This window comes from Cryptomeria japonica, chromosome 3 (assembly GCF_030272615.1).
Source record: "Cryptomeria japonica chromosome 3, Sugi_1.0, whole genome shotgun sequence".
In the NCBI taxonomy this organism is placed as follows: Eukaryota; Viridiplantae; Streptophyta; class Pinopsida; order Cupressales; family Cupressaceae; genus Cryptomeria; species Cryptomeria japonica.
The window spans coordinates 257,070,932-257,086,079 of NC_081407.1; the positions used below are offsets into that span (position 1 = coordinate 257,070,932).

General features: G+C 38.2%; 1 protein-coding gene across 1 annotated transcript in view; it reads right to left on the reverse strand.

The window, feature by feature from the left end:
- LOC131064142 (3beta-hydroxysteroid-dehydrogenase/decarboxylase) overlaps positions 1-15,148 on the reverse strand; it is a 43,869-nt gene that overhangs the window by 10,585 nt on the left and 18,136 nt on the right. Inside the window, exons 5-6 of the mRNA XM_057998167.2 lie at positions 11,200-11,316; positions 10,967-11,046 (exon numbers count right to left, since the gene is read on the reverse strand). Coding sequence (XP_057854150.2) covers positions 10,967-11,046; positions 11,200-11,316 — 197 coding nt within the window. The remainder of the gene's footprint in view (positions 1-10,966; positions 11,047-11,199; positions 11,317-15,148) is intronic.

A 15,148-nucleotide genomic window follows, 5' to 3' on the forward strand; every position in this document is an offset into this window, starting at 1 on the left:
TGCGTTGTTTTGGGTATTCAAATGTACTTTCTCGATTTGAAAATCCTCTAGCATCCCCAGAAGATTGCACCAGTTCTTGCGGAGTTGTAGTTGATCTTGGCGAAGCAGAGCTTGGTTTATTTGGAATTTGTCCACCAAAGCACTATCCATTGTTATCACTGCCCTTAGGAGTAGATTTAGATCCTTCTAAACCCTTTCCCTTTTACTTTCAGTTCATTTTAGTCCATTCAAAGCAATAGCATCGCAGAATTGCCATATCCGATGATGGAGTTCCAGCCACAGCAAAGAAGTGAAAGAACGATGCACACGTAAGGCCCCTTGGATTACCAACAATCACATCAGCCAACTGAGTCACGTCCACGCATTGAAGGAACCTTGGAGTCGATTGTTTGAACTTCTTGCAATCTTAGCATGCAATCGTACTTTGATCAAGAGAGAGTGAAGTGACCGTCAGGCAACTTTATTATGTGTTAGACACGGTCATAAAAAACATCTCAACAGGTGGCTTAGTCTTGTGTCCTCCAATTGAGTAGTGGTTGAGTATTTGTATCTTCCAATTAAGTAGCAATCAAATCTTCAATGCCTATCAATTGACAATATTGATTGAAGGGTTGAATAACCAATTAATTGCCACCAATTTAGAAGTAATTGACTATGATTGTCAATCAACAGTTTTGAGGGAGTGTCATTCAGTTAGCTGCCTATGTTCAAGGAAACTAATTGTTAGTTAGTTGCCACCATTTGTGGGCTGACTTCCCATGAATGAGGACTGTTGGAATCTGGGTCTATAAAATAGAGCATAAGGCTAAATAGAAGGCAGTTTTTAGAAAATTAACAAATATTCAACTCTCATTTCAGTCTTAGTGGCATCGCTACAACAGCTGGGTGCATAGGAGAAAAAACCCTTCAGGCATGTACCTAAAATCTTGGGGGCAGAAACCTTCAGAAGCTGTATATATCAGTTAGTATAGAGTTTGTAATCTAAGAGTACCTAGCAAGTTGCATCATATTGGTAGACTTCCCTTTGAATGCATGTTGGTAACAGAAAATTATAAAGAACATAATAAAGTATAATTGTTGCTGGAGTGTTTTGTGTTTGTTATTTGTGCATTTATTAGGGATTGCTACACATTTTGACCATTCCTAAGCACGAAACACTCAAAGTAACTTTATTTTACCGAAACATGACCTTTTTGCTAATTGATACCTTGTTTGGACCCTTGTGTCCACCTGGATACCAACACACTTGTGCTAGCGTCCACAAAAATTTGAATAATGTTTCCCACCCAACAGAAATCCTTTTGCAAAAATCTAACCTTCATGCATTCTCAATGGTCATTTCGGGTCCAAGGTTGTCTATTTATAGAAATTTTCCAATTTTGGAAAGGTATCTTCCATCCATTTTTTGCTGCATCATCTTGCACCTTCACACACTTTCTAGAAAACCACCATTTTGTACTTGCACACACCACCATTACAGCAAACACCTACACTTCTAGAGCCAAACACATACAACTCTTCCTATACTCGATACTAAAACATATAAAATAGGGGCTTGATTGAGGCAAACTCCTTATCGAGCCCTCTCCTTATATCTCAACTAACTTATTTCGTCTCTATCATTGCTTTTGAAGGCTAAAAGACAAGTCTAACAAGTGCAATGTAATGTCCCCACTTTGAAATAGAATTTAATAATAAATAGTAAAATAATAAAATTAAAATACAAAAGAATAAAAAAAAATTAAATTAAAATATAATTGAATATAATTAAATACAACTAAAATTTAATTAAGTTAAGGAATGGTCAAAAGGCATGAAATGAAAAGTTGTGTCTCCCTCAAACATGAGACATAAAAGGGAGAAGAGAACCTCATTTGAGGGGGGAATATTGGAGGGAATCAGAACTGCAGATCTGATAAGACAACAATGAGGAAGCATGACCGTTAAATGGATGTCTCTTTTCCAAAAGATGTCTCCTCAATAAAATAGGATACTAAAAAAGGATATGGAAGGAATAGAGGAAGAAGGAAGAAGGAAGAAGGAAATAGATTAAGGAAGGTTAATAGAAGAAGAAAAGTAATCAGCATTGAAAAAGAGAATTAATAGCAATGGAACAGAAAAGAAGATTACAGAATACTGAACACTGTAATAATCAGATCAGAATATAACTTATGAATATTCCAATCCACTGGGGTAATTGTTTAGTTTTATATATGAATTTATTGCACATAACACTACAACAATCTGTCAAAGGGAAGGAAGGAAATCTATAATTAAGGGAGAACAGCTCTAGGGCACCTTGCTACAGTGGCAAATAGGGAGAACAGCTCTTAGGGCACCTATTGCGTTGTGAAAGGGAGAGAATGGCTAAGGGCACCCTATTGCCATTTCCCTTCCAACCCCTACGTTGAGGGACTGATGATAAACTTAAAGATCTCCAGCCATGGAAGAATGGAGGGGGATTGTATGGAGGGAGAAAACAGCTGCCTTAAGACACCCTACCATGCCTCCTTATTCCATATCTTATATGACTGAGATCCCTGTTGTGACCATTTCACACATCGCCCCATTGGAATGGGGACCCCCTCTTTTCGCTTTCGTTTTGCCTATTCTTCTCTCTGCTTTTAGGGTTTTGAGTGAGTGAATGGTCTGTCTGGGCTAAGGCTAAACCTTAGGGGTTTCTTTTGGATGTTTTTCAAGCTAAGTCCAGTCAAATTTTGAAAGTTATTAAGCATCCTTCGAGGATTGATTATCAAAGTAAGGTAAGTCTGTCAGGAGGTCAGATAGGTCCCAAGTTAGGTCTAGTCAGGGTTTTTGAGGGAAAATTCAAATTTTGTCTAAGTGTTAGCATTTTGAAGATGAAATTGTGTATTCTTGCCTAGGTAAATTTTGATCATTTTTTGGAGGCAAGATGATACCTGAAACATCAAAAGTGCTCCTGTCCCTCTCCAAGGGACCAAGGCGAATTTCATTCTAAGTGCAATTTCTTATTTTGCGAGGGCTTGCTAACTGATTCCTGACCTTGATGATGACCTAACTCTGCCTTGTGAAATGTTTGGAGACTTAAATTTTGAATGGATTAGCCAGAAAGGACAAAAGTGCTCCTGTCCCTCTCCAAGGGACCAGGGCGAAAATGTTATTTTATGCATATTTGTCACTGACTTTTCTATTTTGTTTTGTGCAGGGTCTCCAGGAAAGAGAATTGGACGTGACTTGGTGTTTTTGAAGATTTTGAAGGCATGAAAATAATGAATTTTGAAGAATAACGTGGAAAAGTGCTCCTGTCCCTCACCCAGGGACCAGGGCAAAAAGACTTATTTGAGTCATTCCTGGCCTTGTTTGGTTAAATTGAAACATCAAAGGCATGGTGGGCGGCAAAATGAACGTGATAGAACATCCAGACTTGATTGAAAACAAAGAAATGATGAAGTTTTTGCCTAGAGGGTCAAAAGTGCTCCTGTCCCTCACTGAAGGACCAAAGCGATTTTCTTTATATGCACAATTTTAGACCTTTATTGGACATTAACTTTTATTCATAGCGTGGAGTAAGATGAAATCTTCCCTAGCAAAGGAATTTCGAGATGAAAAGTGAGACAATTTGGCTTAGAGGGCAAAAAGTGCTCCTGTCCCTCACTGAAGGACCGGAGCTTGATTTTCAAATTTGCACTGTTCTTATAGGATCAAGACAATTTTATGATTTGAAGAGGTCAAGGGAAACATGATTTATCCATTGAATATAATTTAAGTGGTCCACAAAGGAGTAAATCAACCAAAGTGACAAAAAGTGCTCCTGTCCCTCACTGAAGGACCATGGCGCTGTTTCAAGTTTCTCCTCTTTGTTTGATATTTTATGGCAAAACTTGACTTGGATGGGAAGGACGAATGATGTTTTATGCCTTAGACGTAATTGAGGGTTTAAAGGACAAAGAAATACACCAAGATGTGAAAAAGTGCTCCTGTCCCTCTCCAAGGGTCCAGAGCGATTTTCCAAAAAGTGTAAATTTCTTGCAAGGCCAGGGCAAGTTTGTGATTGAAATGAATGGAAGAAGACATGATTAGCCCATTGAAGATAATTTGGAAAGCTAGCAAAGGGAGGATAAGCTTGAAATTGCAAAAGTGCTCCTGTCCCTCTCCAAGGGATCAGGGCGAAAAACATGTTATCTTGCTCTCCTCTCCAATTTTGGACAAACCTAGGCCAAGGCGCAAGTTTGAAATGATGTTTAAAATGCTTCGAGGTGGAATTGAGATGCAAGAGTTGCAAATTTTGACGACAATTGGCAAAAGTGCTCCTGTCCCTCTCCAAGGGACCAGGGCGAAATTTCCAAATATGCCCATTTGCCTTACATTTTGAAATGCTATTTTTGTTTCCAGGACTCAAGAAGGAATGGGGAATGATGTTCTACGCCTTGAGGGTAATTTGAAGATTAATGTGATCAAGAATTTGCACAAGGACTCAAAAGTGCTCCTGTCCCTCACTGAAGGACCAGGGCGATTTTTATAAAATCAACAATTTCCCTCCGAGATTATGCTAAGGCAAGGTTGTGCGAGATGGGAAGGATCTTCTAAGGCATGGTGAACAAAGATTTGACTTCAAAATTTGAGAATCCTAGCCTAAAAATGAAAAAGTGCTCCTGTCCTTCACTGGAGGACCAGGGCGAAAATCTTGGGAGAGCTTATTTTGCCTTGCAGAAACGAGTTAAGCATGCATGGAACAAGTGAAATAGATCATTGCTCACTCCACAACGAGAAATCGACAAATGAAGGACGAAGAAATAAGAGCAAAAGTGAAAGGCGCTCCTGTCCCTCACCCAGGGTCCAGGGCGAAAATGTTATAAGGCACGTCCTTTCTAAAAAATCAAGTGAATTAAACTCAAGACTCCAATTGAAAATGCCATTTTAAAATGCCTAGATGAAGTTTTGAACGTGAAAATGAGGAATGCAAGGCCTAGATTGAGAAAAGTGCCCCTGTCCCTCTCCAAGGGACCAGAGCGAAGTCATTGGCATTCATTATTTTTTGCCATATCCCAACGTTGACATCCTCCAAATCGCATTATATGCCAAAATCATCAACTTCGAAATATTTGAAAAAATTAATTTAATTGGCATTTAATAAAGGGCGCATGGCATTTAATAAATTAATTTTGAGCCTCAAAAAATCAATTTTTTATTATCAAGGCATTTAAAATTAATTTTTATTAAATTAAAATTGAAAATAGAGCGCTTGAGGTATTATTTTTATCTATTTTATTTAGTCGGCCTCTTGTTTTTTTGCAATTTTATTTATTTTTTGGCCTATTTTGCCAAGTCGGCCTATGGGGAGATGAAGTGATGAACGCCCTATATAATAGGGGTATTTTGAGCAATTTTAAACAATCATTCATCCATTACTTCAAGTGCGATTTGAGGAGCAAGAAGGAAGTGCGAAATCTGGTCTATTTGGAGCGAATTTGTCTTAAGTGTGGAGGCTAAAGGTGGTGGAGTTGATGCTTGTGAAGACTAAAGGAGGCACATTTTGCTAAAAGGAGGACTTTGATCTACATTTCGCCTAGCCAAAATTCACCTTATTTTTGCATCATTTTTTAGAATTAATTCTCAAGTGGAGGTATGGCGAGATCATCCTAGTCCCAATGTTGAAATTTTGAATTTTGAACTTTAAGTTTTTGACAATGGCGTAGTTAATTAGGAAATGATAACTCAAGATTTATCATGAAGTTTCCTAATTAATATCTTTTGTCTTCCTTTTGAATCTTCATTGCTACTCTCTTAAATATTTTACTCATTATGAAATGTTGTGTAGGTGTCAAGATGGCGACCCCAAAGGCAGGAGCATCCACTAGTCGTCCAGCTCTCATGAAGGAAGATCAGAGGAATGAAGAATTGGAGACCAAGATCATGTCAAAGTGGAGCAACATTGGAGATACCAACTTGGGAAACTTCAATGTGAAGAAGTTTTGAGAGGTCCCTTACATTGGCAAGCCATCACCTGTCGCAAAGAGAATAATTGAAAGTGGCATCATCAAGGCGGCCGGTTTCCCTCCAGTAGTCCAGTGCCATGAGCTGATGATCGAGTGTGCTCGCCATTATGACCCACAATCAAGATCGATTGTATCCAAGGAAGGGAACACTTTGGCATACCTTTCGGAGGAGGCTATAAGTGAAGCTTTCCATCTTCCAGAGCATAAAGATATGATTTACAAAAGTCTAGAAGGAGCCAAGTCGATGTATGAAGATGATCCAGACACTTGCTTGAGCATCATCAATAAGAATTGGTTACTCAAAAGTCGTCCTCGCCTGAGCAAGATTCCCAATACACCACATAGGATTGACTTCCAGGAAGAGTACAGAGATTTGATAACTCTGCTCAATCGAGTTACAGGGGCTCCTCAAGCCTTCTATTTTGAGAAGTGGATGTTCTACTTCATCCAAGTGATAGTTCAAGGGAAAGGAACGATTCATTGGGCTAGAATTATTAGCCATTGCTTGGACGTGCAGTTGAGAAGACTAAAGCCTACCAAGTCATTTCACATGAGCTCATACGTCATATATGCCTTGATCAGGAGTTTCGAATATGCAGGACTACCTCACAGAGGAGTGATCGGAAGAGGACCCGAAGAGGTGAGAGTTTGTGATTCTTATGTTCATTTGCATCATCCACCAGGAGCTGACTACAAGTTAGTCAATGATACCTTCACGATGAACATCACTAGGATATTGCAAGGCGGGATTCACAACCAACTATCTCAAGATGCACAAGAACTTATAAAGAGGTATGGTGCTTGGTTCATCCAGTTTCAAAAGTTTACTTATATCAGAGTTCATGGGTGTCCTTCACCTCCCTTCATGTTGCCGAGGTATCCGACAGACAAGATAGTGCTACTTGAGGTGACTAGGCAGTTGGCAGACTATGCGAAGGCATTCAGACACAGGCATAGAAATGGAGTTCCCGTGCCCATCATATTGGGGAATTCAATTGAGGTATGTCCTAATGCTCTAGCCTTGGATGATGCAGAGAGGGAGTTGGCCTCATATTCATTCACGTTCTTTGCCTTAAGGGAGAATTTTGATCCTTATGGGTATATAGAAGAGACATATGGTAGGAAGTACAAGCACGAATTTCAGGTAGAAGACTTTTGGGTGAATCTCTCAAGTGATTTAGAAGTGAAACGAAAGATGCATTCCAGGTTACCTTTAGATTTCATCAGGAAATGCAAAATTTACAGAGTGGCCGATCAAGCTCAGGATAGTGGCAGGCATCTCCAGTCATCCTATGACAGAGAAGACAAGGCAGTGAAGATAGATTGGAACGAGCCTGAGATTACAGACTTGAGGGCTTTGATGGCTTCAGTTTTGTCATGTACTCGCAGATGGGTGGATGTACAACATCAAAAGTTAAGAGAACAGAACGTACCAATGACTTATACTTTGGAGGAAAGACCAGAAGAAGGAAGAGCAAGCGCAAGTGAAGACAATTCTCATCCTAGAGGCGCGAAGAGGAAAGAAACACTCGAGAAAAGGGAACCCTCCAAGAAGAAGCAAGAGGCTAATCGAGATCGCTCATCAGGTACATCATCTCGACATGAGAAAAGGACAAGTCAAGTTGAAGGACAAGAGATGACGATGCCTGAGGTGGATGAATCTATGGAGTCAATGGTACAAAATGATAGACCTGAGAAAGGGAAGGCACCTCAGCATTCGTCAAGTCGATCTCCCCAAGTCAATGAGCTACATGAAGACAAGAATGATGATGAAGTGACATCTCCTCTCCGAGAAGACGAACCATTGCCTAAAGAAATACAAGTTAGAGAGACGAGATCTGCCATTCCAGATTGGTTGAAGGAGAGACTGACAAGGGTGATTGTGATCGAGGATGAAGATAATGTAATTGACTTAGAGAGCCTTGTAGGAAATTCTCAGGAAGTAACGGAGAAAAAGAAGGCCCCCAAGATGTCCAAGATGATCAGAGATGAGACAGGGTCCAGGAAGTTGCAGATAGCTACACTAGTAGTGGACAAGTATGAAGGTGAAATTCTTGCAGAAGAGTATGATGTAGAAACATTTGAGCTTGGTCCACTCACGGCTGAGCAAGCACTGGATGAGGCAACCGATTCATTTGAAGTACTTAAAGACAAGCTTAAGGAAGAAATGGAAAAGAATAGAAAGCTTGAGAGAGAGAGAGGTGCTTGGAGAGGCTACTTTAGCCATCTCAATCAGCCCTTGGGATGTCAGGATCCAGCAGTGTCTCTTGTGCAAGCACTTCCCCTTGAATCAGTTGGCGAGGCAGAGAGAGTCAAGAGCTTGGTTCAGCTTATGAGCTCTTGGATTGACAAATCCCACACAGTTGCCGTTGAATTTGCAACAAGAATGATGCAGACAATTCACCGAGCTATCCAGGTCCTTGAGATCGTCCACAACCTAATGATAACGGTAGCCGCTTTCGCTCACACTAGAGATGTTATGATTCCTGTTCTGCAAGTAATCAGGCAAACACCAAGGAAGATCCTAGCACAAGAAAAGATAATGGATGGAGGAGCTCATAATTTACTTCAGTGGTCAACTCTACTCCAGATGAAAGAGGTTCTTTTTGAGGACATCAGCACCAAATGCAATCAAGTTGAAAGCGTCATCCATCCAATTCAGGACAAGGTGTTTGAAGTGTTGTGTACCATTCTTGGCAGGAGGATCGAAGTTGAGACAGATGCGGACCTTCAAGAGTTGGAAGAAAGAGTCAAGGTCATCTTTTGCAAAGATGAGAATGTCATCACGGATGAGCAACGGGATCTAATGTTCGCTACTATGCTCCTGATTGAGAAGATCAAAGAACTCGAACCTAGATGGGATACGGCTCTTCTCAAGGCCTTTGATCAGGTTATCCACTTGGAGGAACGAATGAGGAATCTTCTCGAGATTCCTATTGCTAAGATTGAAGGAATTGTGTACAGATTCATTGCATATGCTAAGAAAGAACATTGGAAAGGGAATAAGGTTCTAGAAGAGAGGTTGGTGTAGGTGATGTGGCACCTTAATTATCATTGGTCTATGTTTCCTAGATTTTTGTGCCAATTAAATATTTGGCTATGCATTTAATAATGTTCAACTAAAAAGGGAACTTTTTGTAACAAACCCTAATTAGGGTTTAGGTGTCAGAATCTCAGCTGTTGATCTTCTTTTGATCTGGGCCGTTCATTGTAATTGAGGATACTATATATACCCTCACTCATTTTCATTTTGTAATTAGAAATAGTCAGATAATTAGCAATTAGATATTAGAGAGAAGAAAGTTATTTTGTAGCAAGATTGAGCATTGAAGAAAGAATTTCAAGCAATTGTTGTCTATTTTGGCTTTGAGATCAATAAAATATTGAAGCTATGGTGTTTTATTGCAATTCTTGTGGCTATCTTCATGGTTGTTTACTTTCTTGAGTCATTCTCGATCGAAGTAGCATTTTAGTTTGAAGGACTAAGTGTTGGGCTTGATCTTTGGTGAGATTCATGTTCCAAACCACTAGCTTCTTACTAATTGTAAGAACGCCTTGTGTGGTCAACTGGAGATATTTGGATTGCTTGAACCTTCAATTATTATTGAACTATTGATATGTACCTTTACGGTAGTGTCTATAATTCTTGATGATTTGAAAAATCTCTAATCACCTTAAAAGATCGCATCAATTCCAGTAAAGTTGTAATTCCTTGGCAATACTGAAATTGGTAGAATCTTACCAAGTCTAGCCTACATTGAGTCATTCTTAGGATTAGATTAGAATTCATCTCTTGCAAACCCTATCTTTTGATCTTTTTGAGAACTTGTTAGTTTTAGGAAATTTTGTTCCTACAATTCGGAAACGTAAGCCCCCTTGATGAAACAGCATTCACAACGACCACTGGTGCTTATCCACACGTAGAGACCCTACATCGAAGAACCTTGGAGTCATCCTGATTGATCCTTTTTCGCGACATCTTCAGCAATCAGAGGCTTTACTCAAGAGAGGATAAGGTACCCTTGGGTATTTTATTCTGTGTTTGATAGTGTACAAAATACACGTCAACAATCCCACATACAAATCAGACTCTAATTCAGAATCAGGATTCAAATTCAAGATCACATTATTTAAAGAGATATTTTACTTGGTAAGATGTAACCCTAGCAATTGTGATTCTAGGGAAAATTCCAGGGCAAATTAGGAAGGGGACATTACATGCAAGGGAGTTATAGGTTACATTAGACATTCAACATGAGTATTTGCAACAAAACACCAATGCCTAAAAAAGGTGACTGGTGCCCCCACAAGGCCACTAACACCCCTAGAAAGTCATCAATGCCCCTAGAAGGACATCGACACCCCCCTCTCTGAACACCAATGTCTAGATGAGGTCACTAGTGGCACTAGGAGGTTGCTAGCATCTGAAAAGGGTCACTAGCACTCAAAAGGTGACATTACTATTTGTTGATTTTCTTGAATGATCTATGCATGTTAGAATATCCTCGAGACAGATAAAATTGACTGGAATAGCAACTATTGGCACTCTTTGGTCTTTTACTTATGCATAGCTGTAACTTAGATTGTTCATGGATGATATCACATTTTATTATTCTTCCTTGAAATCAAATAAGTTAAGATGGCATATTCTGCTATATTAATTTCTGATTTTTGTATCAAATATAAGTCTTATTACCAATTTAGTAGTTATAATGCACGGAGATATATCTCCACCAGGTCATATTACCAATTTAGTAGTTATAAGGCACGGAGATATATCTCCACTAGCAGAATTAGAAGTTCAAAGCTACATCTTGCAACTCAAATTATAATGACAACATTATTCATAGATTAATACAAGAGATGAATTATTTATTGGGAAAAATTGTTGTATACTGATTGGGTCAACTGTTGTTTCCCTTGCTCCTGGAATATTGAATATTTCAAGTAAAGAGAAAATGGAAGTGAACATTTTTTCCAAATTTTGGTACCTTTGATACCCCAATCTCTCTAGTATCAATGAGAGGAATTCCCATAGTTTTATTGGCTCCATATTGGTTATAAAAAAAGCCTGCATATACATAAAAGGAAAAAAAATTTAGTTTGTTAGTTTTCCAACAGTAGACAAGCGATTAGAAAATATTTATAACATTTTAAATTGGACCAAAATTATACGATTCATTCATGTTTATGATAAATGGAATTAGTTATAAAATGTATATACCTTTCCTGCTGCATCAGATGTTGCAGAATCCAGTGCTTTCTCTGCACAGATGTGTGCATAGGAAACATTTTCAACATAAGTGAAGTCACACATGTTTTCTCCATCTCCAAGAATGAACTGAAACAAGTGAGAGAAAATTCTATTATTAGAAAACCCAAAATCATAACCTTGGACCTGGAAATCAAATCAAGAAGTAAAACGACAAGCAAATAAAATAAAATATTTCATCTAAATATTAGTATTATAAATTAACTTCAAGATGAAAATATTGACATGATCTGATCCCACTAATATAGTGGAACTTACAAGAATCTGGCTATTAATTGTTATATGAGATTCACTAACAAAGGTTATATTGAGTTGCTATATTTTTAAGTGAGAAAATTAGTTGTCAACTTTAATGCTTAACTTACCGCTCAAACCTGCTGTAACAAGAAGCCAAGTTCATTGCATGGCCTCAAAAGCATATGGTACTTTTATAACCTGATCATCAAATGTTACCAGGATTGCCTCCTCATTATGCATAAAGCATGACTTTGGCTTCCAAGTTTCTGCCACTTGCCACTTAGTGAAATCATATAATACTTCCTTGGTCCTGTTTTCTATAACATCAATAATAGTTGACCTCCATATGTTGTTTTGGAGTCCCTAAGAAGCATCACGATGTGGCCAAGCGATCCTCTGCACCAAGTAATACCCAAGAACTATGGCAGATTCATTTAATCTCCAATGACATATACTGTGGCCTAAAATAGTCTTTATTATAGATAATACGTACTCTCTCCCTTTTAGAGTATATAGTTGTAGTTCTATGTATACACTATTTCCATTACCTATGATACCTACGAATTCTCACAAATTCATACTAAAACCTAAGTCACGAATTTTGTTCAGCTCAAACAAACTACAAAATCTCCCAGCTGCTTTAATTTTTCTGCTCTAAATAGCGAATGTTTTGAAAAGTATCCACAAAACTAGTTCAGATTACATTTCAATAAGCTTGTAAAGCATTATAGTAGAGAATGAAGCATGGAATACATTAGCTGCTTCAAGTAACAATGTAGTGAATTGCAGCATACACTAACACTACAATTGGGTGATTTTTAAATTAGATTTGCAATATCACTTGAAAAATAATATAAATAAAACTAAATTGCACAAAATTAAAAGGAGAAATGACTATTATAGCCCATAAAGAGGGCACCATCGTGCTGACATCAAAACAGTTCCAAGCAAGAAAAAGAACACGAAGGGAATTGGAACTGAATGCAACTGTACATGATGATTCCTAGTATATGAAGTATTTACAGACTACGATGACATTCAAAGAAGCTTCTACTAAAAAGGAAGCTTCTAATAGAAGAAAAAGAAAAGGTATCTTCTAGTGGAAGGGAAATTTCTTAGGAGAAGACATGTATAATTGCTTTTAGAAAAAGGAAGTTGTATAGAAAGGTCGATATATAGAGATATGTGTGAAACAAAATACAAAATTAAAATACATAATAGTGCATGTGACCATGCCTCATTGTTTCCTCCCTGTTTAGTGGAAAGTTCTGCTCAAACGATGATTGGAATATCCATTGAGCTTGAGCTGACAAAGATCCTTTTTGGCCAAGTAAGTGGTCATGGAATGGTGCCACGTGTTGTGTTGCCAGACATCAAGAAGAGTAATTTCATTGAAAGGAGTCTAAAATCCGGAATGGTCTCCTTAGATGAGATATAACAATCTCTTCCTCCAAATGTGGTGCCATGTAAATCTTATGTTGGCTCGCATCATGGACACCAAGTTGAGAGGGAACAACCAACCTAAAAGTATTTTCCCCAATCTTCCGCAAAGTTGTATAGGGCCCATACCAAATAGGTTTAAGCTTATAATGTTGCTGAGATCTAAATCTTTGCATGTTCAAATAGAGATAAACATTGTCATCAACCTGAAAATGTGGAGAAACTCTGTCAATTGTGACGTCGTTTCTATTTTTCTCAAGTCTTCAATTACATATCATGAACCTATGCATGGATTTCGGCCAATTGCAGAATAAAAGAATATGCCTTATCTTGCACCTTTTTACGACGAGTTGAAGAAGTTGTGGGAAGAACTACTGGGATCTTATAGGGGGAAAGGAGTTGACATTTATAGAATACTGGAAACACTAGGATCCACAACAGACTTCATATAGAGAATCCTTGCAGACACATGAATTTCTCTATTTTAAATTTTTAACTACACTGCTGCACATAGAGTTAATGTCCAACTGCTTATTTTGATGACGATAGATGCAGTGAGCATAAACCAAGCAGTGGTTTACAACTTCAGTCTGACATTATTTTGTGTATAAAAGGATTGAGAATATTCTTTTGACAACCTAAAAGCTTCCACAAAGTTTTCTAGAATGACTAGGAAATTCGGAATCACAATAAAAAATAATAGTGAGTGGTAAGACAAATGACATCATATGTGCTGGTAAAGCAATTGAATTTCTTTGTAAGCCTCTGTAATTTTTTTGCACCGAATAAAGACAGCCATCTTAGGCAACTGACATATAACAACAAATACAATCATTCTTCCTAAAAGTAGTAGGTAGTACATTAATAAAGTCCATGGAGATGTATTCCCAAGGCCTAGAGAATGAACAGAAAGTGGCTGATATAAATAAAGATCTCTATTAGAAGGCTTAGATTGGCCGTATGATGAACACATTCTAATAAAGTCTTCCACATGCTTCTTCATATAAGGTCAATAGAAATATTCTAAATGTTGCATAGTCTTCAAGTAGCCACACTTACCATTATATGATGCAGAGCAGGCCTGTTTAATGACTGAGAGAGAATGATAGTTGGCCCAAAGTGTAATATGAAGAAAAAAGTGATTTCTAGTCTTACATGCAACAAATCTAGTATCAACAAAATCACAACACTATTAGCAGTCCCCTTTTTAACTTAAAGACAAAATGATACTGTTGAACGCAAGAAGCCCATTAAAGGTACCTTTGTTGTCATGCCCCTTCCATAAAGCCTAGCCTTCACAAAACAGATATCAACTTTAATAGCAATTAAACCTAGGCAATAAAATAAAATAAATATAGCAATTCAATAAGAGGATCAACCAAGAACAAAAGAAATAAAAGAAGGCAGTGATTTATTCTAAAGGGGACGACTATGATTAAAGCGTATATAATTACCAACAATCACTTAAAAGGCATTATAGGGCAGAGATTCATTATGAAAGGATGTATCCCTTGCAAAGGCTATAGTGAAGAGGTGTGACTCCCTCCCATTTTTAAGATACAAAAAGGAGATCAAATCATTTAGAGAGGAATCTGTATTGAGGTATTCACACATCGCCCCATTGCAAATGGGGACCCCCACTTTTTTTGCTTTCTAGGTTAGTTATCTTAGCTTAGTTGTTGGTAGTTGTCAAGTCTTTGCTATTAGCCTTTCATTTGTAAGACATGTGTTTGCTCGAAAGCTGGCCAAGTCTCTCTCTTTGAGATGAAGTAAGGTTCAACATTCCCTTTTCCCAACCAAGGCATAATCCCTTCCACTTCTCCCAGTCCTATCAGTGGGTGCCCAAATCCGATCACTTCCTTTTCCATTCCTCACCGTCGCCACCACCATTTTCACTTCTCCTCGCTGTCTTCCATTTCGCTTAATATCCTCTACCCACCTACCTTTCTATTCTCCATCTACCCTTCCTTCCACCCATTCCTATATCCTAACCCGCTTCACCTACATAACCCTCCCGCTTCACATACATAACCCGTGGCATATTTGGGCTCCACTAAAACTTTAGGATGGAGAATATAAAGCACATTTCACTGTAAATTTAATCCAAATCTCCAAGTTCACAATGGAAGATTCGCTTCAAAGGTGGTGAAATCATTTTTTTGAGGACATTCACTGAGGATCGCCCAGCTAGTGCATACAGCAGCAACTGTGATATTGATCAAAT